The sequence below is a fragment of the Chlorocebus sabaeus genome, chromosome X (genome assembly GCF_047675955.1).
Source record: "Chlorocebus sabaeus isolate Y175 chromosome X, mChlSab1.0.hap1, whole genome shotgun sequence".
Taxonomy (NCBI): Eukaryota; Metazoa; Chordata; class Mammalia; order Primates; family Cercopithecidae; genus Chlorocebus; species Chlorocebus sabaeus.
This window is the reverse complement of record NC_132933.1, coordinates 106,203,030-106,230,412: the sequence shown is the minus strand read 5'-3', so window position 1 is coordinate 106,230,412 and position 27,383 is coordinate 106,203,030. Positions and strand designations below refer to the sequence as shown.

Here is a 27,383-nt window from a genome sequence, read left to right as displayed (position 1 = left end):
AAGATACAATTCAAGATGAGATTTGGGTGGGGACACAGCCAAAGCATATCAGAAGCAAAGCAGTATCATCCTCTGCAGATAACTTATCTTTAGAGAAGAAGTTTCTAGCTTGCTATGGAGCCAGTACCTTTTCTCTAATCCAGTCCTGCCCCTCAAAGGTAGTAACTATCCAGAATTGTAACACCAAAGAAAAGGGAAGTTCCATAAATTAGATGGTATATTTGAGACCCCAGACAAGCAAGAAAATAAACTCCAGGAAAATTTTAAAATAAGCATAAATGATTATTGAAAATAATTCACTTTTTCAATAATCATGTTATATATTTCCTTGACCATATTATTCAGTTATTTTAGAATCCATGATTCATAACTTTTATATCTGAAAGGCCTGTGGGCCTGCTTCTATTGTCCACTTTTTTCTTCTGACTCTGGGTATACCTGGCAATTTTTTTTTTTTTTTTTTTTTTTTTTTTTTTTTTTTTTTTTTGAGACGGAGTCTTGCTCTGTCGCCCAGGCTGGGGTGCAGTGGCCGGATCTCAGCTCACTGCAAGCTCCGCCTCCCGGGTTTACGCCATTCTCCTGCCTCAGCCTCCCGAGTAGCTGGGACTACAGGCGCCTGCCACCTCGCCCGGCTAGTTTTTTGTATTTTTTAGTAGAGATGGGGTTTTGTTAGCCAGGATGGTCTCGAACTCCTGACCTCGTGATCTACCCATCTCGGCCTCCCAAAGTGCTGGGATTACAGGCTTGAGCCACCGCGCCCGGCCTTACCTGGCAATTTTTGATTGAATGCCATTGTGCATAAGAAATTGTAGAAGCTCTAGATGAGCTTTAGTTTCTTGTTTGTTTAGTGACAGTGTCTTGCTCTGTTAGCCAGGCTGGAGTGCAGTGGCACAATCATGGTTCACTGCAGCCTTGAACTCCTGGGCTCAAACAATCCTCCCACCTCAGCCTCACGAGTAGCTGGGAGTACAGGTGTGAGCCACCACACCTGGCTAGTTTTTTATTTATTGTAGAGACAAGGTCTCACTATGTTGTGAGGCTGGTTTCAAACTCCTCGCCTCAAGTAATTCTCCCACCTTGGCCTCCCAAAGTGCTGGGATTACAGGCGAGTCACCACACACAGCCAAGCTTTAGTTTCTAAAGGTAATTATAGTAGGAGCAAATTACCTGAATTCAGGTAGTGAGCTCATTCAAGGTGGGGTATCAATCCTAAGATCTGGTCTATGTTTACTCCTTCCTAATTCCTAGGTAAAGTCCTTCAGAGGTTCCAGCTGAAAGCCTGTGGTACTTAACAAGGCCCATCATCACCAGTGGAATCTGAACTTCAAAGTTTGATTTCCTTGGCACATAATTTTCTACTAAAAGCTCTGCACCTGGCTGCTGTGAATTTCCAAATCTATCCCAAGCCATTTACCAGTTAGTATATTCCTTGTGGGGAAAAGTAGCTTGGTCTATTGGACGTGTTTCTCTTCACTCCTCTTGTCACCAGGATCTTTCCATTCAAGTCTCATTGTCTTAGCTCAGGGCTCCCTCAGGTATTATCAGCCAGCTGCAGTCTCTTGCTACATGGGTTTCTTCAATATGGCTGCTTACTTCATCAAAGCAGCAAGGAAAATCTCTCCAGTCTGCTAAGACAGTCTTATATAACATAATGTAGTCATGGGAGTGACATCCCATCACCTTTGCCCATATTCTATTGGCTAGCAGCAGTCTCAGTTCTGCCCACCTTCAGGGGAGGGATTATATAGGGCATTAATCATTGGGGGTCATCTAGGGTTTCTGCCTTAACTGCTAACAAAAGGACAGGGACAAGAGGGAGTACAGGCATTCAGGAGCACTCACAAATATCACAGTGAAAAGAGCTTTCTTCAGAAGTTGATTTTGTCTCATTACTTGAACACTTAAGCATTCCTTACATCTCTCACTTGTAAAATTTGTTAACTAGTAACTTATGTCACAGGATTTGGTGGTTATAGAATAAAAAGCGATTGAGATGCTTTTATCAGAAAAATCACATACAGTTATTATTAAAATCATAGGATACTGTATTTCCAGCTACTTGGGAGGCTGAGCAGGACTGCTTGGCCCCAGGAATTCGAGACCAGCCTGAATAACATACTGAGAGCCCCTGCCTCCAAATATCATAGGACTCCCAGTCTCAAGATGCAAAGTATTGTTGACCCTGGAACATGGGATTATGGGCACTGACCCTCCAGCAGTAAAATATCTGCATATAGTTTATTACTCCCCCCAAATTTGACTACTAATAGCTTACTGTTGACCAGAAGCCTTACTGATTATATATATAGTCCATTAACACATTTTGTGTATTATATATGTATTCTATTTACTATTCATTCAGTGAAGTGGATCATAAGAAGTTTTCATCCTCATCATCTTCATGTTGAATAGGATGAGGAGGAGAAAGAAGGGTTTATCTTGCTGTCTCAGTGGTGGCACATGTGGAAGAAAATCCACATAGAAGTGGACATACACAGTTCAAACCCATGTTGTTCAAGGGTCAACTATGTACACACTCAAAACTGTAAACTCAATCATACGGAAAACAAATAGGCAATATGTATACATATGTGAAAATGGGGTCATTTTAAGAAGAGAATGATGTTACATATTAAAGACAAAGCTGAGTGGCAAAATGGATGGGAAAAGAAAATAAGCATGAAGGGCTGTTGAATTTTGTCAAAAGCCTTTTCTGCATCTATTGAGATAATGATGTGGTTCTTGTCTTTGGTTCTGTTTATATGCTGGATTATGTTTATTGATTTGTGAATGTTGAACCAGCCTTGCATCCCAGGGATGAAGCCCACTTGATCATGGTGGATAAGCTTTTTGATGTGTTGCTGAATCCGGTTTGCCAGTATTTTATTGAGGATTTCTGCATCGATGTTCATCAGGGATATTGGTCTAAAATTCTTTTTTGTTGTGTCTCTGCCAGGCTTTGGTATCAGGATGATGTTGGCCTCATAAAATGAGTTAGGGAGGATTCCCTCTTTTTCTATTGATTGGAATAGTTTCAGAAGGAATGGTACCAACTCCTCCTTGTACCTCTAGTAGAATTCAGCTGTGAATCCATCTGGTCCTTGACTTTTTTTGGTTGGTAGGCTATTAATTATTGCCTCAATTTCAGAGCCTGCTATTGGTCTATTCAGGGATTCAACTTCTTCCTGGTTTAGTCTTGGAAGAGTGTAAGTGTCCAGGAAATTATCCATTTCTTCTAGATTTTCCAGTTTATTTGCGTAGAGGTGTTTATAGTATTCTCTGATGGTAGTTTGTATTTCTGTGGGGTCGGTGGTGATATCCCCTTTATCATTTTTAATTGCGTCGATTTGATTCTTCTCTCTTTTCTTCTTTATTAGTCTTGCTAGTGGTCTGTCAATTTTGTTGATCTTTTCAAAAAACCAACTCCTGGATTCATTGATTTTTTGGAGGGTTTTTTGTGTCTCTATCTCCTTCAGTTCTGCTCTGATCTTAGTTATTTCTTGCCTTCTGCTAGCTTTCGAATGTGTTTGCTCTTGCTTCTCTAGTTCTTTTAATTGCGATGTTAGAGTGTCAATTTTAGATCTTTCCTGCTTTCTCTTGTGGGCATTTAGTGCTATAAATTTCCCTCTACACACTGCTTTAAATGTGTCCCAGAGATTCTGGTATGTTGTATCTTTGTTCTCATTGGTTTCAAAGAACATCTTTATTTCTGCCTTCATTTCGTTATGTACCCAGTAGTCATTCAGGAGCAGGTTGTTCAGTTTCCATGTAGTTGAGCGGTTTTGATTGAGTTTCTTAGTCCTGAGTTCTAGTTTGATTGCACTGTGGTCTGAGAGACAGTTTGTTATAATTTCTGTTCTTGTACATTTGCTGAGGAGTGCTTTACTTCCAATTACGTGGTCAATTTTGGAGTAAGTTCGATGTGGTGCTGAGAAGAATGTATATTCTGTTGATTTGGGGTGGAGAGTTCTATAGAGAAATGCAAATCAAAACCACAATGAGATACCATCTCACACCAGTTAGAATGGCGATCATTCAAAAGTCAGGAAACAACAGGTGCTGGAGAGGATGTGGAGAAATAGGAACACTTTTACACTGTTGGTGGGATTGTAAACTAGTTCAACCATTATGGAAAACAGTATGGCGATTCCTCAAGGATCTAGAACTAGATGTACCATATGACCCAGCCATCCCATTACTGGGTATATACCCAAAGGATTATAAATTATGCTGCTATAAAGACACATGCACACGTATGTTTATTGCAGCACTATTCACAATAGCAAAGACTTGGAATCAACCCAAATGTCCATCAGTGACAGATTGGATTAAGAAAATGTGGCACATATACACCATGGAATACTATGCAGCCATAAAAAAGGATGAGTTTGTGTCCTTTGTAGGGACATGGATGCAGCTGGAAACCATCATTCTTAGCAAACTATCACAAGAACAGAAAACCAAACACCGCATGTTCTCACTCATAGGTGGGAACTGAACAATGAGATCACTTGGACTCGGGAAGGGGAACATCACACACCGGGGCCTATCATGGGGAGGGGGGAGGGGGGAGGGATTGCATTGGGAGTTATACCTGATGTAAATGACGAGTTGATGGGTGCAGCACACCAACATGGCACAAGTATACATATGTAACAAACCTGCACGTTATGCACATGTACCCTACAACTTAAAGTATAATAATAATAAATAAATTTAAAAAAAAAAAGAAAAGAAAATAAGCATGCATAAGATACACTTTAAACGATATACTTTATTGGTGATTTCTGGAGACTACATCCAAAAAAATTTTTACACATCAATAATCCCCACACTCAAATGCCAATCTACTTAATAATTTGGTGTATTTCTTTCCTAGCTTTTTCCCTCCACACTACACAGATGTACTAGCTTTTTGTTCCATGTGTTTATCTATGCACACACATATACTCACCTATGAAATAGGTGAATACAAATTTATACTTATATAGATGAAATCTGAATTTATACTCATATGTGCATATGACTTTACTCATCACAAAATTTTTATGTCAACCACCCAAAATGGCTGATATAATGGTTCATATACTTCCTATTTTTACAATATCAATCATATGGTTATTGTTTTATAATATTTTTAACTTATGATTTACCATGAACATTTTCCCTAATTTGCCAGTAGTCTTAATTGGTGCCCATTATTTCACCTAATTGACATATCAATTTTTAATCAGCTGTCACTGGATATTAAATTGTCTTATTTTTTCACTACTTTAAATAATACTGCTGTTATGAAAGATACTCTGAAAATGTTAAATCTTATATTGCTTCACCATAAAATTATTACTCTTTCTTAAAACATGGAGAATTTTAAGTTCTAAGCACTGTTCCTAAGGAAAGTATGTAAAAGCTTACTTACTATGTGCCCTTTCTGTAATGGCTTTGCATTTTCGCACTGAAGATATTGATGAATAATATATATGAGGTCTCCTGTTTGAGATCTTAGTTTCAGGGATCCTGATGACTCATCCTCTCTTACCCTATTTAAGGAAGCATTTTTTTTTTCTATTTGTTTAGGAAAATAATCTGGGAGTTTGCCCCACATAGGGTATTTTATGCTTTATACTGTTCTTTAAAAAATGTCATACTCACCGGGCGAGGTGGCTCTCGCCTGTAATTGCAGCACTTTGGAAGGCTGAGGAGGGTGGATGACCTGAAGTCAGGAGTTCGACACCAGCCTGCCCAACATGGCAAAACCAGGTCTCTACTAAAAATACAAAAAAAAAAAAAAAAAAAAAAAAAAATTAGCTGGGTGTGTTGGTGGATGCCTGTAATCCCAGCTACTTGGGAGGCTGAGGCAGGAGAATCACTTGAACCCAGGGGGCAGAGGCTGCAGTGAGCCAAGATCGTGCCACTGTCCCTAAATAGTCATACTCTACTCCACAGTGAACATATCTTAAATTTATAATTGTTTGTTTGCCACCTCTATACCTTTTCCACAAAATGTTTGGTAAAGAATATGCTAAGTGTGGTGGTTCATATCTATAATCTGAGTGCTTTGGGAGGCAAAGGTGGGAGGATCAGTTGAGGCTAGGAGTTCACCAGCCTGGGCAGCATAGCAAGACCCTGTCTCTATTAATAAAAGAATATAGAGCATGATTCCTCTCATTTCTACTGTGAGTTTGTGTATTTATTTATTTGACCAGGTCTGGCTATAATGCCGAGGCTGGAGTGCAGTGGCACGATCTCAGTTCACTGCAACCTCTGCCTCCCGGGCTCAAGCCATCCTGCTACTTCAACCTCCCGAGTAGCTGGGGCTACAGGCATGCACTACCACACTCAGATAACTTTTGTGTTTTTTGTAGAGACAGAGTTTTGCCATGTTGCCCAGGCTGGTCTCAAACTTGTGAGCTTAAGTGATCTGCCCACCTCAGCCTCCCAAAAGTGCTAGGATTACAGGTGTGAGCTACCTACCACACCTGGCTACCATGGTTTTATAAGCTCACTAAATTCTTACTTTTTCTCAGCATAAATACTCTGATAAACAGTGCCATTTAAATGCTTTCTGAAGGCTTTCCCACATAACTACACTCAGTTTTGCCCCTTTTGAATTATTTGATGTATAGTTCTTCACTCCTGGGTGAAGAATTCTGGGTGAAAAAACTGACCACATTTATTGACACCTCTGGAATTATACTTTTGTACCTTTTATTAAGTTAAATGAACATGAACATATGAAGAATTTCCAATATTCTAGACATTTATAAGATTACTCCCCATGACTAATTATTTGACAAATAATGAGAAATAGTCAAATGACAAATAACTACTAGTATAATTATCCCACTCTCAAGTATAATCATAGGTTTTTATCTCCTGTGTGACTTCTCTGATGTTTAATGAGAGTTGACTTCCCACTGAATGCTTTCCCACAGTCTCTGCATTCATAAGGTTTCTCTCCTGTATGAGTTCTGTGATGCACGATGAGAGTTGATTTCACACTGAAGGCCTTCCCACATTCACTACATTTGTAAGGTTTTTCTCCTGTATGAATTCTCTGATGTTTAATGAGAGTTGACTTCCTACTGAAGGCTTTTTTACAGTCAGTGCATTCATAGGGTCTCTCTCCTGTATGAATTCTCTGATGTTTAATCAGTGGTGACTTCTCACTAAAGGCTTTCCCACATTCGTTGCATTTATAGGGTTTCTCTCCTGTATGCATTCTCTGATGTACAATAAGGGTTGACTTCTCCCCAAAGGCTTTCCCACATCTTCTGCATTCATAAGGTTTCTCTCCTGTATGAGTTCTATGATGGACAGAGAGGTGTGACTTTCCACTGAAAGTCTTCCCACATATATTACATTCATAGGGTTTCTCTCCTGTATGAATTCTCTGATGAACAGAGAGGTGTGACTTTCCTCTGAAGCTTTTCCCACATTTACTACACTCATAAATGTTCTCTTTTGTATGAGTTCTCCAATGTTTAGTGGGACTGGGCTTCTTATCAGAGGCTTTCCCATGTTCACTGCGCTCAGGTTTCTTACTTGTGTGAATTCTCTGATATATAAGGTCGGACTTAGTACATCTAATACCTTTATAAAATGCTTGTCTAATGTGTGTTTTTTCATGTCTAATAAGATGATATGAACTCTTAAAGGCTTTTGGACATTTGCTACATACAAATGGTTTCTCTCCTGTATGAGTTCGTTGATGTTTAATCAGAGTTGACTTTTGGATAAAGGTTTTTCCACATTCACTGCATTCATAGGGCTTCTCCCCTGTGTGAGTTCTCTGGTGTGCTACGAGGGTTGACTTCTGGCTGAAGGCTTTTGCACATTCACAGCATTCATAAGGTTTCTCTCCGGTGTGAGTTCTTTGATGTACAACTAAGTTTGCTTTCTGGATAAACACTTTTCCACATTCAGTACATTTGTAGAGCTTCTCCCCAGTTTGACTTCTCTGATTTTTATTAAGGGCTCGCTTTTGGTGGAGGGCTTTCCCTCGTTGATTAGGGTCAAAAAATTTATCTGCAGGTTGAGCTTTATGAAGATTAGAATGGAGGCATACTTTCCAATATGCCTTACATCCATCATCTTTCTTTCTTATATAGCTTCTATTTTGACTAAGAAAGTTTAAATTATGTTTTGAACACATTTCCCATGAGTAATAGTTAGGGAGTCTTTGTTTCACAGAAACAAAGTCTGTGTTGAGATAAACGATTTTTCTACGTATTTTACATTCTTGATCACTTTCATCCTTCAGTGTTTCCTTGACTGTGAATGCAGCTTGCCACAGAAGTTTGTCTTGGCTTTCCTTGTAGTGATCTGTCTGCTCGTCAATTTGCCAGACTTCTAGAAGAAAATGCAATGAATCATCAAACTTGTCTTCCCACTGTAATTTATTAAATAACTTTAATCCCTAAATGCCCAAGCAGTGAACTCCTATCAACGTGACTTGAGCTGATGTGGATGCAGGACTCTCCCCATGTCCCAGGCTCAAAATCAAGAAAAGAAATGTATTAGGTATCAAAATGAAGTGGGAATTTAAAGTGAGAGGGTAAACAGAGCAGCTTGAGGATTTGAAGGGGACCATAGGGCACAAATGTTCAGGAATTCAGGAAAGTCAGAGTGTAATTTTGGCTTAAAGCTTATATATATACACATATAATTGTATGTGTATGTGTGTGTGTATATATATATGAAAGGTTGCCATTGCTATGAACCTACACATAACAAGACCAACTTTTGAAATGTTTCAGTTTATAGGCTCTGTACTATGCTTGTAATCATTTGGATTGAGTTACAGAATTAGGCTTTTGATGTCTTATATATAACATTCTTCTTGCCAATTTCTCTGGCTAGTGGGGAATCTTTCTAGTTCCTGTTTAACAAGGATGGGAGTCCTTGTAGTTATATATACACACACTCATGTCTTTATAGCTGCGGACATCACAGAACTTCTAGGGAAAACCAACTCTCACTGAGGAGTTCATAGTAGAAAATTTAAAACCTTAGAAGGAACTGATCCATCATTAGAAAGAATTGACCGATATATTTAAATATACTCCCGTTCCTAGAACTGTAGATAATAGAACAATCTGCGCTTTAAAATAAGTGTATTTCAAATGTACAAAGATAAGGTAAGAACCAGACTATGAAGGAAATAGCAGGAAATTTTGAAAAAAGACAGATGAGTATTTTTAAGGTAGGCATTATTTTTAAAAAAACTCTAAATAGGTTGAACAGTAGACTAGCCACAGATAAGACAAGATTTAATAAATTAGATGACAGATCTTGGGAAATCACTTAGTCTCTAATAGGCTTCCCCTGGCATAAACATCACACATGTTGATTCATCTTTGATACTGGAGTTAGAGTGTGCTCTGTATTCATGACAGGCAGACAGCATAAGGAAGCCTGCACATGGATGCCTCCAGATTCTGCCTGTACCTTTTTCCTTTATAATCCAGTTGTTTATCATTACTACATCACTGTAATAAATCTTACCCATGATTACAACTATATGCTGAGTCCCATGAGTTTCTCTAGAGAATATCTGAGTATGGGAGCGGTCTTGGGAACCCCTGACCTAGGCAGTGGCAGTATTTGAAGAGACAATGACTGATTCTTTTCTAAAATGGAAGAAAGGCATGTATCCTACCACTGAATGTCCAAAGTCCTTGAGTGTGGTAAATAAACAAGTCTGCACTTAGACAAAGTTCAGTGCAGCCACAAGGCTTTCAAGTCAGAAAGAAAATATTCTAAGCTACCATGAATAAATAAAAATATCCCCTATAAAAAAATAATTATATCAGCATCAGACTTCTTCAAAAAAGAAGCTAGAAGATTAAAGAATAATATCTTCACTGTCCCGAGACAAACTTTCATCTTAGAACTCTATACCCAGATAAATTACCATAAAGAAAGATGACAAGGACATTTTTGGACAAGAAAAGACAAAGAATTTGCCATACACAAAACCTGGCTAAGAATAATGCCTGATACTTCAGTTATTCAGAAGGATAATGACTAAAGAGGAAAAAGGGGGTAAAGAAAATCCATCAAAGGCAAGAAAAGAGAAGTAATGAAAAGCAGGCTATGTAGAAAATATACTAAAAGAAGAAATACAAACATAGTAATTTCACAATAAATATATATTAACTCTATTAGTTAAATGCCAGTCATATCAAATTGCATTTTTAAAAAATCAGCTCCATGTTTTCAAAAGACAGGGCAAAATGAGAGAGAAATGTTGAAAATACAATTATGGGAAAAGCTACACCTGGCACGTAGTAACCAAAATAAAATTGGCAAGACAATGCTTATATGACCTTGATGCCAAAAGCAAAGAAGGATAAAATACGAGAATACTATAAAGCAATTTTCACTTACATAGATGTGAAACTCTTAAATATACATGGCAAATTGATTCCACTTATGATGGATAAGAGGTAATACATTTAGTATTATTGAAAATATACAGCCTGGGCAACATAGCAAAACCCGTCTCCACAAAAAAAAAAAAAACAAAAAAAAAACAAAAAATTAGCTGGGCGTGGTGGCGCACACCTATAGTCCCAGCTACTTAGGGGACTGAGGCAAGAGGATTGCTTGAGCCCAGGAGGTCAAGGTCGCAGTGAGCCATGTACACAACACTGCACTCTAGCCTGGGTGACAAAGTAAGACCCTGTCTCAAAAAAAAAAAAATACACACATGTGCACATATACACATACATACATACACACACACACACACACACGCCTTACTACCTATTCCACTTGTAGTCATACCATAGAGAAATTATGGCAAATTTTAACATGTACAAGAATGACAATGAAATATTAGAAACCACCAAACATTCACCAATAAAGGTATGGAAAATGAACTATGACACTCATGTTGGAATGCTAGCAGAGCAGTTAAAATAAATGATCTAAATCTAAAGTATCAGCATAAAGCTCAAAAGGTAATACTGAACACAGAAAGCAAGTTGCAGAAAGATCCCTATAATTTTTTTTTTTTTTGAAACGGAGTCTTGCTGTGTCACCCAGGCTGGAGTACAGTAGTGCGATCTTGGCTCACTGCAACCTCTGCCTTCTGGGTTCAAGCAATTCTCCTGCCTCAACCTCCTGAGTAGCTGGGATTACAGGCACCCACTACCACGGCTGGCTAATTTTTGTATTTTTAGTAGAGACGGGGTTTCACCATGTTGGCCAGGCTGGTCTCAAACACCTGACCTCAGGTGATCCACCCGACTTGGCAGATCCCAAAGTGCTGGCATTACAGGCGTGAGCCACCGCGCCTGGCCAAGATCCCTATAATTTGAGTGTACCAATCTGGTAATGTTACAAAAAGAATTCTATACTGATTACAGGTACAAATATACATAGCAAAAGTATAAAAACATAGATTAGAAGGATACTCACAAAATTCATGATACTGTTTACCTGGGGAGAGAGAGAAGGAATAGGCCTCAGGAGGGGAAAAATTGGACTTCAACTTTATTTGTAAACCTCTGTTTCTTTTCTTTCTTATTTTTAAAATTTTATTTATTTATTTATTTTGAGATGGAGTCTCCCTCTGTCGCCTAGGCTGGAGTGCAGTGGCGGAATCTTGGCTCACTGCAACCTCCGCCTCCCGAGTTCAAGCGAGTCTCCTACCTCAGCCTCCTGAGTAGCTGGGATTACAGGCGCGCGCCACCACGCCTGGCTAATTTTTGTATTTTTAGTAGAGATGGGTTTTCACTGTTTTGGTCAGGCTTGTCTCAAACTCCTGACCTCGTAATCCACCCGCCTTGGCCCCGCAAAGTGCTGGGATTACAGGCGTGAGCCACCGTGCCTGGTCTGTTTCTTTTATTTTTAAAAAAATGACAAAATGTTAACATTTGCTAATTCTGGGAAGGAAGTACAAGGGTGTCTGTTATAATTACGATTTCCTGTACTTTTTTTCAGTTTTAAAAGAAAGGCTTTTAGGCTAGACTTCTGAAATGACAGAGTGAGAGGAAGGACCTCAGTAAATCCTCTCCCCCACAAAAGTAATGATAATACTGGAAAAATAAAAAATTATCAAAACCAATCATTTCATGACTTTAGAAATTAACCAAAGGCAAGCAATCAATTAAAAATCATTTATTCGAGAAAAAACAGGCCTGACCCGGTGGCTCACGCCTGTAATCCCAGCACTTTGGGAGGCCGAGGCGGGTGCATCACCTGAGGTCAGGAGTTCAGGACCAGCCTGGCCAACATGGTGAAACCCTGTCTCTACTAAAAATACAAAAATTAGCCAGGCATGACGGCAGGTACCTGTAATCCCAGCTACTCAGGAGGCTGAGGCAGGAAAACCGCTTGAACCTGGGATGCAGAGGTTGCAGTGATCCGAGATCGTGCCATTGCACTCTAACCTGGGCTAGAAGAGCAAAACTCTGTCACACTCACACACACACACACAGAAACAAAACAAAACAAAACAAAACAAAACTAAACTAAACTAAACTAAACTAGTAAACTTCACTAAGAACAGCCAGGTCATGGTTCACTTGGCACTACTCCTACTCTTCCTCCTCCCCCACTGGCTCCCCAGCTCCATGAAAACTGGTAGCCTCACAGCTACCCAAGGGGATGACCTGTTTTGGAGCTCTACCAAAAGCCCTGTCCCCAGACTGCTTTTGCTATTTGATCTAACTTAAAGTTCAGCTCCGAGAAAATAAAGGACAGTCTATGGTAACTCAAATCCACACAAAGAAATAAAGAGCACCAGTAAAGGTAACCTGTAGGAAAGTGTTAACACAGCAGAACTGATCTTTAGAAGGGCCTGCTCACAGGGCTGGCTCCTGGCTACAGTCTGGGAACTTGGCTTGTGGAATATTCCCTATGTTGATATGATGGCTTTGCCTACCTAGGGTGCTGAACACCTGTTTTTCTTCTGGGAGTCTGGATGCCCGAACACGAAAGGCCGATGATTTTCTTGTATGGTGTGCCTATTTCTAGTGGGTCAAACTGGACTTGCCCACAGACAAAGTGAAAGGGGCTTAACATAAAAGACCTAGCTTGCCACCTGGATGTGCAATGCAGCTGTCTGGCCCTGTAGCATCTTGGCTTTGCATGGGGGAAAAAAAAAAACAAACAACTATCCCTGTGGGGATTTATTTCCTACCAGGCACCCAGAAATACTGGTGGCAGTGATCCTGTGTGGGGATATGCCAGAGCACTTGAGATAAAGGAGGTGAAATCTTATAAGCTGAAACAGAGAAAAAAATGATATCAAGTATCAATAATCAGAATAGCTTTACACTGAAAATGAGATGGCAATGGAGCAATGCCTTCAAAAGTCTAAGGGAAAGATATTTCCATCCTAGAACTCTACTCCAAGCCAAATTCTCCATCAGGAGTCAAACATTTGTAGACATCCAAAAATCTCAAAACTTCATCTCCCATGGGCCTACCTACATCCTTTCTTAGGAAAGTACTTGAAGAATGTGCTCCAACCAAATGAGGAAGAGGGCATGGCATAAAGAAAATATGGAACCCAACAATGCAGAAGGTGAAGAGAATCCCCAGAATGACACTGAAGAGCAATGTCAGGATGGTAGCTACACAAGAAGGAATGAGGGTAATCCGCCCAGATGACAGCAGGTCAGAAGGCTCCAGAGAAACTCAGGGATATGACACTGAGGAAACCCTTGATATCTCCAGAAGCGCTCAGAGTCACTCTAGACAACTGATGATAAGTATATGGAGAGAGAAACAAATGAAAGAAAAAAAAACAATTAAGCCAGGAGAAGTGGTTCACTCCTGTAATCCCAGGACTTTGGGAGGCTGAGGCAAGAGGATGACTTGAGTCCAGGAGTTCCAGACCAGCCTGGACTCTCAATCCAGTGAGACCCCATCTCTATAAAAAATTTAAAAAATTAGCTGAGTGTGGTGGTACATAGCTGTAGTCCCAGCTACTTGGGAGCCTGCGGTGGGAGGATCGCTTGAGCCCAGGAGTTTGTAGTTACAGGCTGCAGTGAGCCAAGACCATACCACAGCACTCCAGCCTGGGCGACACAGCAAGACTCTGTCTCAAAAAAAAAAAAATTATTAACCAAAGGAACACAGTTATGCAGGGAAGGTAAATTAATCATAGATTACTATGTGGCTTGGCTGTGTATAGTATTTATATATACAGTCAGCCCTCTGTATCCATGGGTTTTACATCTGTGGATTCAACCAACCAAGGATCAAAACCCACAAATACGGAGGGCCGATTATACCATGCCATTTTATATCAGGGGCTTGAGTATCAATGGATTCTGGTATCCATGAAGGTTCTGGAACAAATCCCCTGAAGATACAGAGGGCTAACTGTATAGTCATATTGTAAACAACAGTACTGATGGAAAACAAATTTATGGTATAATCACATTGGGACTATGGGGAAACACGAAGTCTATGTACATATGCATGCCTTTGGGTGGGTGACAGGAGCAGCATGGTGAGTTCAATCTTAACCTTCCACAGTGAAACATTTCAAATAAGTTTTGTAAAATATATGTAAGTTATAAAGAATAGTAATACCAAATATAATACCTGTGTATCTACCAACCATTAAAACAAATTATAGTTATCTTTGAAGTTCTTCATATGCCCATTTCCTTGTCTTTCTTTTCAGATAATCAATATCCTGAATTTTATGTTTATCATGCCCTTCACTTTCTTTTTAGTTTCACCACAATTTAGTTTACTCTTTAAACCTCAGGCATGACCTACTTTAATAAAACTGAGACTTTTTTTAAAATCAAGAGAATCTTGCCTTAGGTTGGTAAATCGGACATCTCAGATGAAACGTAACGGTCTAGAAAAATGACCAGAACTGACAGAAAATTCAAGAAGCTTGAATAAATCAATAACTGTTTTTTAAATTATAAAAACTGACTCCATAATCAAGTCTTGCCATATCCAGATGGTTTTGAAAATGATTGGTATCAAACTCTCAGGAAACTAAGTTTCAGTCACAATTTCAAAAATTACAAGAAGGAAAAGTACTCAGTTTATTTTATGCAGCTAGTATAACCTTGGATACCAGAATAAGAGAAGAACAATACATAAAAAGAAAATCTGAGATCTATTTTACTTCTAAACATTAATGCAAAATTCATAGGTTAAACACTAGTAAAATGAATTCTAAATTTTTAAAAATGCTTCACAATTAAGTACAGTTTAGCACAGGAACACAAGAACACTTCAATATCAGAAATTCATGTAATCTACCACATTAATAGATTAAAGGAGGAAAAACTGTCTTCTCAAAATATGCAGAAAATAAGCATTTAAGAAAATACAACACTCATTAACGATTTTTTAAAAAGTCTTATTAGGCCGGGTGTGGTGGCTCATGCCTGTAATCCCAGCATTTTGGGCGGCCGAGTTGGGTGGATCACCTGAAGCCAGGAGTTCGAGACCAGCCTGGCCAGCACGGTGAAACCCTGTCTCTACTAAAAATACAAAAAATTAGCCGGGCGTGGTGGTGGATGCCTATAATCCCAGATACTTGGGAGGCTGAGGCAGGAGAATTGCTTGAACCTGGGAGGTGGAGGTTGCAGTGAGCCAAGATCACGCCATTGCACTCCAGCCTGGGTGACCGAGTGAGACTCTGTCTCAAAACAAAAACAAAAGTCTTATTAACAAAATAGGACTAATAAAAGGGGCTCTTGATGAAAGATACCTTTCAAAATACCACAGCATATTTAATAGTGAAAACTATAAAGTTATATCATTTCTGTGCCTCAGTTTTTTTCATATATAAAACAGGGATAACAACCAGCCTACTTTACAGGGTCATTGGGAGGATTCAACTATTTAATATGTGCAAAGCATACAGAACAATGCATTTGTGGCACATGGCAAGCATTCAAATGCTGCCTATCATTTTATTACAATCATTGTCTTCATGATTATTTCCACTAAAATCAGAAACAAAGAATGCAATATCATTTTATCTACTAAACATTGTACTACAGGTCCTAATTCATTGAGAAGAAAAAGAAATAAAATGTATAATCGGAAAAGACAATTGCCTTTATAAAGATAATTATTCACATAGAAGACCCAAGAGAATAAAAAAATGATTAGTATTGATAAAAGCCTTCAGAAAGACTTCTGTACACATGATTTTATGAATATCACTAGCATTCTCATATACTAATATTAACCAATTAGAAGATGTGATAGGAAACAAGATCCCAATCAAAATTGCAACAACAACTCAGAGGTATCTAGGAAAAAATTCAACAAAAAATGCATAAGATCTTCCTGACCAAAAATTTGAAACATTATTAAATGACATAAAAGGAAAACTGAGTAAGAGTTCACTGAAAGGAAAATTCAATAGTATAAAGATGCCAATTCCCAACCCACTCCCAACTCATTTCTAAACACGTGCAATTGCAATTGGAATCCCAGAGTTTTCCTTGGAACTCAACAAACAAATCCTAAAATTCCTATGGGAGACCAAAGGATCAAAGGAGATAAGGGGACTAAAGCCTGTTAGCTCTTAACAATATCAATTGGTAAGAATGGTACAACAGGCTGGGTGCAATGGCTCATGTCTATAATCCCAGCACTTTGGGAGGCCATGGCAGGTGGATCACCTGAGGTCGGAGTTCAAGACCAGCCTGGCCAAGATGGCAAAACCCTGTCTCTACTAAAAATACAAAAATTTGCCGGGCATGGTGGCATGGGCCTGTAATCCCAGCTATTCGGGAGGCTGAGACAGGAGAATTGGTTGAACCCAAGAGGTGGAGACTGCAGTGAGCCAAGATCACACCATTGCACTCCAGCCTGGGCAACAAGAGTGAAACTCCATCTCAAAAAAAAAAAAAAAAAAAAAAAAAAAAAAGAAGGTGCTCGCCTGGGCACAGCAGAGCAACTGGGTTTTGGCCAGGTGCCACAGTGGCTCACACCTGTAATCCCAACACTTTGGGAGGCTGACGCAGGCGAATCACCTGAGGTCAGGTGTTCGAGACCAGCCTGGCCAACATGGTGAAACCCCATCTCTACTAAAAATACACAAAATTAGCCGGCCGTGGTGGCACATGCCTGTAATCCCAGCTACGCAGGAGGCTGAGGCAGGAGAATCGCCTGAACCTGGGAGGCGGAGGTTGCAGTGAGCCGAGATCACGCCATTGCACTCCAGCCTGGGCAACAAGAGCAAAGTTCCATCTCTAAATAAATAAATAAATACATTCCAGGCAGATTTTAAAATAAATAGCAAATATTTAAATTTTTAGAAAATTATATAAAAATATTTTTATGTGCTCAGCCAAAAAAAAAAAAAAAATTACTTAAAATTACACAAAAAGGGCTGGGCATGGTGGCTCACACCTGTAATCCCAGCACTTTGGGAGGCTGAGGCGGGAGGATCACCTGAGGTCAGGAGTTCGAGACCAGCCTGGCCAACATGGTGAAACCCTGTCTCTACCAAAAATACAAAAAAATGTAGTTGAGCATGGTGGTGCACACCTGTAGTCCCAGCTACTCAGGAGGCTGAGGCAGGAGAATCACTTGAACCCAGGAGGCAGAGGTTGCAGTGAGTTGAGATGGCGCCACTGCACTCCAGCCTGGGTGACAGAGTGAGACCCCATCTCACAAAAAAAAAAAAAAAAAAAAAAAAAATTACACAAAAAGCAAACTAAAAATTGATACATTTGATTCTTTTACAATTAAAACTTCTACTCAAAAAGACACCATAAACACCCTAGACTAAGGAAAGATATTGACTACACACAAAATTGAAAGAATATACAAAGAATTCATATAAAGCAGTAAGAAGAGACAAACAACTCAACAAAAACATGAATAAAGAATATGAACAGGCAGCCGGGCGCAGTGGCTCATGTCTATAATCCCAGCACTTTGGGAGGCCAAGGTGGGCAGATCACGGGGTCAAGAGATTGAGACCATTCTGGCCAACATGGCAAAACTCTGTCTCTACTAAAAATACAAAAATTAGCTGGGTGTGGTGGCGCACACTTGTAGTCTCAGCTACTCAGGAGGCTGAGGCAGGAGAATCGCTTGAACCTGGGAGGCGGAGGTTGCAGTGAGCCGACATCACACCACTGCACTCCAGCCTGGCAACAGAGCGAGACTCAGTCTCAAAAACAAAAACAAAAACAAAAAGAATATGAACAGGCAAGCCACAGAAGAGGAAATCTAACTAGTCAATAACATATGAAATGATAAATACTTTCAATAGTGATCAGGGAAGTGAAAATTACAATAACATACCAATTTACCCTTGCCATATTACCAAAATTTAAAATCTATAATTCTGTGTGTGTGTGTGTGTGTGCACGAGTCTAAATTACACACTATCTGTAACATTAATTTTGCCACATAAGGTTATAAAGCTTTGCATTTTAACATTGATGATTTCTATTCAAAAGCTGAATTCCATACATTTCACGAAGCTGTATCTGCCCACCCGGCTGCAATCCATGCTTTTCGGGGATTAATTTGACATAATGTTAAAACCCACTCTTTTTATTTCAAAGACTGGTAATAAAATACTAGCAAGTATTTTCCCAGTCCACAGGCCTTTACAGGACTCAAAAGAAATAGGTCAAAACCACTTGATGTACTTCAGCTCTAACATACCCCTTAAAAGCGTAAGAGTGCTGGCTGGGTGTGGTGGCTCACGCCTGTCATCCCAGCACTTTGGGAAGTGGAGGCAAGCAGATCACTTGAGTCCAGGAGTTCAAGAGCAGCCTGGGCAACATGGTGAAACCCTGTGTCTACCAAACAAACAAACAAACTTAGCCAGGTGTCGTGGCATGTGCCTGTAACCTCAGCTACTTTGGAGGCTGAGGCAGAAGGATCAATTGAGCCCAGGAGGTTGAGGCTGCAATGAGCCAAGATGGCACCATTACTCTCCAGCCTAGGCAACAGAGAGACCCTCTGTCAGAAAATTTTTAAAAAGAGGAAAAACAAAGTATAAGAGTGTTAAGGTTGAAGACGCTAAGGAAGAAAATTTCTTTAGAGATAGCCATTTGAAAGCTGCGACATTTTCTCTCTCCAATAGGTGAGTGAGGAGTGTGTTCACCCCACCCCAATCTGATGAGAAGGATTTCAAAGAGATGACCTGTTTGATATATATCCACTAGACTTTAGGGGACACAGAGAACTTGGCACCTGACTTTCACGTAGAAAAACTTTACAAATGACAGGCTGAGGCAGTCTGTGGTAGTAGAGAAGAGGTTGCATGGGGGTGAACTGTGGGTCTTAACCCCACAATCACACACACTCCACAAGCCAGATGTGGACCCTCTGGACATGAACGGGGCTGGGTTACTTTGGAAAGAGGGCTTTTTGCTAGCATCAAGGTGACCTCGGCAAAAGGAGACTGAAGGTACACCATGGGGCCCAGGGATATATTAAATAACTGGCTGGGAAAGTGGCCCTTCCTGCATCAAGGAAATTGCAGTCAGGGGGCTCCAGGTAGGACATCTCCAAGGAAACCATAAAGTTCCAAGAACAGGAGGAATGAGTCTTTGGAATCTGCAACATAGAGAGGGCGTCAATATTAGATTACCACTTTGTCTGTTAGGTCAAACCTTTTTTTGCCCATTGTATCTCCTTCCTTCCTTCCTCACCCACTGCATTCAAGGGGCCAGAGATGGCCTAAGTGTTGAGTGGGGGGAGAAAGGCAAGGGAGAAGAACTAGCTGGAAAAGTAAAGAAAGAAAACACTGAGCATGCTCTTTTAGCCACTAAAATCTTTCAGCCTGAAGCAGGTATTTGCTGGGAGAGAACTTTTCCTTTAAATGAACTTTATCGTTTTCAATACTATATGTGATTAGACTTACTTTGAAACTAAAATAAGACTACCACTGATCCTCAGAAATTGAAAGGATGATAAGGGAATATTAAGAACAACTTTATACTAATAAATTTGACGGACAAAACTGACAAACTCCTTGAAAGACACAAATTATTGCCTAGGCGCGATGGCTCATGCGTATAATCCTAGCACTCTGGGAGGCCTAAGCGGACGGATCACATGAGGTCACAAGTTCAACACCAGCCTGGCCAACATGGCAAAACCCCATCTCTACTAAAAATATAGAAATTAGCCAGGCATGGTGGTGTACACCTATAATCCCAGCTACTCGGGAGGCTGAGACATGAGAATCACTTGAACCCGGGAGGCAGAGATTGCAGTAAGCCAAGTTGGTGTGTCACTGCACTCTAGCCTGGGCGACAGAGCGAGACTCTGTCTTTAAAAAAAAAAAAGAAAGAAAAAGAAAGGAAAAAAGAAAGACACAAATTATGAAAGCTCATTCAAGAAGAAATAGATAATCTGAATAACACAGTATCTATCAAACTTTTAAGGAAGAAAGAATACAATTCTACATAAACTCTTCCAAAGAACTGGAAAGAGGAGGGAATACTTCCCAACTTGTTCTATGATCTTATTATCTTGATTGTGGTGATGTGATCCTGGGTGTATACATGTCAACACTTACCAAAACTGTTTACTTTATTTTTTATTTTTTGAAGACAAGGTCTTGCTGTATCACCCAGGCTGGAGTACAGTAGAACAATCATAGCTCACTATAACCTCAAACTCCTAGGCTTAAGTGATCCTCCCACCTTAGCTTCCTGAGTAGCTAGGACTACAGGCATGTGCCACCATGCTCAGCTAATGTTTTTTATTTTTGGTAGAGATGGGGTCTTGCTATGTTGCTCAGGCTGGTCTTGAACTTCTGGTCTCAAGCAATCTCCCCACCTCCCCAAGTGCTGGAATTACAGGTGTGAGCCACTGTGCCCATCCCTGTTTACTTTAAGTATGTATAATTTCTTGTATGCCAAATTAAACCACAGTAAAGGGTTTAAAATAGCTAAATCAGTACTTAGATAGTTATGGCATTCACAATGCTTATATTAGAAAAGAAAGGTCTCAAATGATGACCTTATGAAACTAGGAAAAGAGCAAATTAAATTCAAACTAGCAGAAAGACAGAAATAAAAAAGATAAAAGCAAGAATGAATGAAATCGAGGTTTCCATTTCTAGCCACAATGGAGTAAGTCTACTACAGCCTCTCCTACTGATTATTGCAACAAAAATCTCTGGACAAAATACATAAAGTAACTACCCGAGGACTCTGACAAGTCAACAAAACCAGGAAGACTATGGAGGTGACTCAAAAAGTAGAGAAATAACTCATACATCAGTGGGTTCCCCTTTTATCCCTCATCTTCTCTCTCAAGACTTTGACCCAAGTACAGGTCCCAGTGACTTATGAATATACACAAGTCCTGAGTTCATCCAGGGACTCTTCACTCAAGAGAAAGCAAAGCTACATACCAAGCCTTGAGAACTGAACTAAGATTTAAGCCACAGCTCAAGTCTGAGACTAATACCTGAGTGACAAATGTAAGCAGGGCAGTGAAGGCTTTGAACACTGCCCAAAGACCGAACCCACCACTCGAGTCTCTAACCCCTAAATGGCACATGCACATGACAGATTGAAAGGCTTTGAAAACTGAACTGGTTGGAACTGATACCCATAGAAGGTGAGAGAGACCTAGTGGTTTATTACCTGATAAAGATGAAAAGCAATAATGGGCTGGTCGCGGTGGCTCTCGCCTGTAATCCCATCACTTTGGGAGGCCAAGGCGGGTGGATCACTTGAGGTCAGGAGATCGGGACCAACCTGGCCAACATGGCAAAACCCCCATCTCTACTAAAAACACAAAAAATTAGCCGGAGATGGTGGCAGGCGCCTGTAATCTCAGCTAATCGGGAGGCTGAGGCAGGAGAACTGCTTGAACCTGGGAGGCAGAGGTTGCAGATTGCAGTGAGCTGAGATTGTGCCACTGCACTCCAGCCTGGGCGACAGAGTGAAACTCCGTCTCAAAAAAAAAAAAAAAAAAGAAAAAAGAAAAGCAATAACGACACAGTCACCACTATCCAGGATAGAATCCAAAATTATTCAGCATAACAATCAATCACAAAAAAAAAAAAAAAAAAAAAAAGTGACCAATTCTCCAGGGAAAAAGACAATTAACAGATGCCAATCCTGAAATAACCCAGGTGCTGGAAATATCAAAGACATTTAAGTAGTTGTGACATTTAAGCTCTATGAGGTAATGGCAAACACCTGAAACGAATGGCTAACCAGACGTTTTCAACGGAGAAACAGAAACTGTAAAAATAAAAAAATTGTAAAAATGACCGGAAAAAAAAAACAGGGCCTCTAGGGACCTGCAGGGCAATACCAAAAAGTCCAATGTACATGTCATTAGAGTCCTCAAAGAAGGAGAAAAAGAAACTAGTGTAGAAAAAAAGATTGCAAAAAATAATAACCAAAAACTTCCCATATTTGGAAAAAGACATATATTTACAGACTCAAGAAGCACAGTACACCAGAATCAATATAAACTCAAAAGAAACACCAGAAACATTATAATCAAAAGCCTGGAAAGCCAACTTAAAACATATCTAATGCAGCCAGAGGAAAAAAAGGTACACTATCTATGAGGAAACAATGATTCAAAGGACTGCAAAATTCTCATCAGAAACAGTGGAGGTCAGAAAACAATAGAACATCTTAAAAATACTAAAGGAAAAGAAATGTCGGCCGGGCGCGGTGGCTCAAGCCTGTAATCCCAGCACTTTGGGAGGCTGAGACGGGCGGATCACGAGGTCAGGAGATCGAGACCATCCTGGCTAACACGGTGAAACCCCGTCTCTACTAAAAATACAAAAAACTAGCCGGGTGAGGTGGCGGGCGCCTGTAGTCCCAGCTACTCCGGAGGCTGAGGCAGGAGAATGGCGTAAACCCGGGAGGCGGAGCTTGCAGTGAGCTGAGATCCGGCCACTGCAGTCCAGCCCGGGATACAGAGCAAGACTCCGTCTCAAAAAAAAAAAAAGAAATGTCAATCCATAATTCTACATCCAGCCAAAACACCCTTCAAGAATGAAGACAAGTGCTCACTGTCTAAAATTGGAACATATACTAAAATTGGAACAATACAGAGAAGATTAGCATGGCTCCTGTGTAAGGATGACATGCAAATTTGTGAAGGGTTTCATATTTTTTTAATAACACAAAGGATAAATGCTTGAGGGGATGGATACCCCATTCACTCTGATATGATTATTACACATCATATGCCTGTATCAAAATATCTGATGTAGCCCATAAACATATATACCTACTATTTATCCATAAAAATAAAAATTAAAAAAAAGAAGATGAAATTTTAAAATTATCAGGTGAAGGAAAATTAAGAGATTTTTGTCAGCAGCAAACTTCCAAGAGAAATGCTGTAGGTTCTTCTTCAGGTGAAGGGAGATGATATCAGAGGGAAACATGGAACTTTAGGTATAAATGAGGAGCAACAGAAATGGCAAAATATCTGGGTAAATGTAATGGATAATTTTTCTCCTTTTGAATTCTTTAAGATATATATGACAGTTGAAAGCAAAAAAATATAACACTGTCTGGGGGATTTAAAATGTTATGTAGATGTAATATGTTCAAAAACTGTAACATAAAAGAAATTAAAGACATCTATACTGTTGTAAAGCTTCTATATATTACTTGAACTATTAAACTGTAAGTAGAATGTGAAAGGTTCTATGTGACTATCTTAGTGTCTACAGCAGCCACTGATTTTAAAAAATAACAACCAGGCATGACATCACACACCTGTAGTCCAAGCTACTTGGGACAGTAAGGCAAGAGGATTGCTTGTGCCCAGGAGCTCAAGACCAGCATGGGCAACATAGTGAGACCCCTATCTTAAAAAATAAATAAATAGGGCCAGACACGGTGGTTCACGCCTGTAATCCCAGCACTTTGGGAGGCCAAGGCAGGTGGATCACCTAAGGTCAGGAGTTCAAGATCAGCCTGACCAATATGGTGAAACCTCATCTATACTAAAAATACAAAACTTAGCTGGGCGTAGTGCTGTGCGCCTGTAGTCCCAGCTACTCAGGAGGCTGAGACAGGAGAAACGCTTGAACCCAGGAGGCAGAGGTTGCAGTGAGCTGAAATCGCACCACTGCACTTCAGCCTGGGCAACAGAGCAGGACACCATCTCAAATAAATACATAGATAGATTAGATAGATAGATAGCTAGATAGATAGATAGATAGATAGATAGATAGATAGATAGATAGATAGATAGATAGACAGACAGACAGACAGACAGACAGATAGATAGATAGATAGGCCGGTGTGGTGGCTCACGCCTGGAATCCCAGCACTTTGGGAGGCTGAGGTGGGCAGATCACTTGAGGTCAGGAGTTTGAGACCAGCCTGGCTAACACGGTGAAACCCCATCTCGACTAAAAATACAAAAATTAGCTGGGTATGGCAGTGTGCACCTGTAGTCCCAGCTACTCGGGGGGCTGGTGCAGGAGAATCGCTTGAACCAGGATGGTGGAGCTTGCAGTGAGCCAAGATCGCGCCACTGCACTCCAGCCTGGGTGACAGAGCAACTCATTCTCAAAAGAAAAACAATAAATAAATAAATAAAAATTTAATTTAAAAACGAGACAGTGACAAAAAGAGGAACGTTTAAAATATAATATTTATATTATAATTGCACTCCTGGAAATTCATCCCAGAGAAATAAAAACTTATTATAAAAACCTACACAGAAATGTTTGTAGCAAATTTATTTGTAATAGCCCAACACTGGATACAACCTAGATGTCCTTCAATAGGGGAATGGTTAAACAAACATGCATACCATGGAATGCTACTCAGCAATAAAAAGAATCAAGCTTGATACATACAACAACCTGAATGAATCTCTGGAGTATTATGCTGAGTGAGAAAGAACTAATCCCTTACGGTTATATACAGTATGATTCCATTATATAGCATTTTTCAAATGACAAAATCATAGAAACAGATAACAGATTATTAGTTACCAGGCTATAAGACGAGATGGGCTGGGAGAAAATTGGTATGACTATAAAAGAGTGACGGCCAGGCGTGCTGTCTCACGCCTGTCTCACGCCTGTAATCCCAGCACTTTGGGAGGCCGAGGCGGGCGGATCATTGAGATGTGGAGTTCGAGATCAGCCTGGCCAATATGGTGAAATCCCGTCCTCTACTAAAATACAAAAATTAGCCAGGCATGGTGGCGGGCGCCTGTAATCCCAGCTACTTGGGAGGCTGAGACAGGAGAATCGCTTGAACCCAGGAGGCAAAGGTTGTAGTGAGACCAGATCACGCCATTGCACTCCAGCCTGGGCCACAGAGTGAGACTCCATCTCAAAAATAAATAAATAAATAAATAAATAAATAAATAAATAATAAAAAGAGTGACATGAGGGATCCTTGCAGTGATAGAAATGCTCCATATTTGATCTGTATAGATGTCAATATCCTGGTTGGGATACTGTACTACAGTTTTGCAAGATGTTACCTACCAATGGGGGGAACTGGATAAAGGGTACATTACAATCTCTTGGTATTATTTCTTACAAGTACATGAGAATGTATAATAATCTCAAAACAAAAAGTTTAAGAAAGTATTTGGGGGGAGGGGGAGGGATAGCATTAGGAGATATACCTAATGTAAATGACAAGTTAATGGGTGCAGCACACCAACATGGCATATATAACAAACCTGCACATTGTGCACATGTACCCTAGAACTTAAAGTATAATAAAAAAAAGTAAAAAAAAAAAAAAGAAAATATTCAAATGTTCCAAAGAAGAGAGGAATGAGAGAGTAGAATAAAAACAATCAGAAAAGGGGGGACAAAGAAGAAAGAAATAATAAAATGGTAGACCTACATCCAACAATGTCAATAATTACAAAAACACGTCAATTAAAAGGCAGATTGTCAGTTGAGATTAAAAACACAAGATTCAACTATATCATGTCTACAAGAAACCCAATTTAAATATAAAGAATCTCTGTTCAACAAGAGACACAAGAAAGACAGTGAAAAGACAATCGAGACTGGGCACAGTGGCTCATGACTCTAATCCCAGCACTTTGGGAGGCCGAGGTGGGCAGATTGCCTAAGCTCAGGAGTTCGAGACCAGCCTGGCCAACATGGTGAAATCCCATCTCTACTAAAATACAAAAAATTAGCTGGGCGTGGTGGTGCACGCCTGTAATCCCAGCTACTTGGGAGGCTGAGGTGGAAGAATTGCTTGAGCCTGGTAGGTGGAGGTTGCCCGGGAGGTGGAGGTTGCAGTGAGCCAAGATCACACCACTGCACTCCAGCCTGGGTGACAAAGCGAGACTCTGTCTCAAAAAAAAAAAAAAAAAAAAAAAAAAAAAAAAAGACAATCTAACAAAGGGACAGTATACTTGCAATAAAGTATTAATATGTACTCTACTGAAAATAGTGCCACCAGGCATGGTGGCTCATGCCTGTAATCCTAACACTTTGGGAGACTGAGGCAGGTGGATCGCTTCAGCCTAGGAGTTTGAGACCAATCTGGGCAACACGGCTAAACCCCATCTCTACAAAAAAATACAAATATTAGCTGGGTGTGGTGGTGCATGCCTGTAGTACCAGCTACTCAGGATGCTGAGGAAGTAGGATCACTTGAGCCCAAGGAGGTTGAGGCTGCAGTGAGTCATGATTTCCTGGGCAACAAACTGAGACACTGTCAAAAAAAAAAAAAAAAAAAAAAGAAAAGAAAGAAAAGAAGAGAAAAGAAAAGAAAAGAAAGAAAGAAGTACTATGGGCCAGGCACAGTGGTTCACGCCTGTCATCCCAGTACTTTGGGAGGCCAAGAGGGGGGTGGATCACCTGAGGTCAGGAGTTCAAGACCAGCCTGGCTGACATGGCAAAATCCCATCTCTACTAAAAATACAAAAATTAGCCAGGTATGGTGGCACATACCTGCAATCCCAGCTACTCGGGAGGCTGAGGCAGGAGAACGGCTTCAACCCAGGAGGCAGAGGTTGCAGTGAGCTGAGATCTCCCCACTGCACTCTACCCTGGGTGACAGAGCAAGACTCTGTCTCAAAAAAAAATTAAGAAATAAAAAAAAAGAAAGAAAATAGTGCTATGAATAAGTAGGAGGAAGACACATACCATAAGAAAAAAAAGAGCTGAAGACTTACGCAGGCGCTGTGTAAGATTTACACAAGTCACTCAAGTTCTCTATAAAATATGAAATGAGGATCAATTACATTACTAATCAAGGAAACAAAAGTTTCAATCACAATAAGATACTAATACACACCTACCAGAATGGGAATAAATAATAGTCTGACAAGCAGAAGTCGCACAGAGGGAGCATCTACAAATGCTTTACAAACCAACAACATCACAAACAACATTTGGCCTTATCTATAAATTATTTACACCTCCAGAACCCAGACACTACAACCTAGGTATATACATTAGTAAAGCT

General features: G+C 40.1%; 1 protein-coding gene and 1 non-coding gene across 11 annotated transcripts in view; one reads left to right on the top strand and one right to left on the bottom strand.

Annotated features, from left to right (window-relative positions):
* Positions 1-6,686: 6,686 nt before the first annotated feature.
* The window catches only part of ZNF674 (zinc finger protein 674), a 41,655-nt gene continuing 20,958 nt past the window's right edge, over positions 6,687-27,383 (bottom strand). For 8 of the 10 annotated variants that reach the window (XM_073013767.1, XM_073013760.1, XM_073013762.1 and 5 more), the window contains one exon: positions 6,687-8,352. In XM_073013767.1, the coding sequence (XP_072869868.1) occupies positions 6,860-8,352 (1,493 nt within the window). In that variant the 3' untranslated portion in view covers positions 6,687-6,859. The remainder of the gene's footprint in view (positions 8,353-27,383) is intronic. The other 2 variants (XM_073013764.1, XM_073013766.1) reach the window with 1 other exon arrangement.
* Positions 22,978-23,080, top strand: LOC119622040 (U6 spliceosomal RNA). Its single transcript, XR_005238636.1, has one exon. It is a non-coding gene; the product is annotated as a U6 spliceosomal RNA (small nuclear RNA).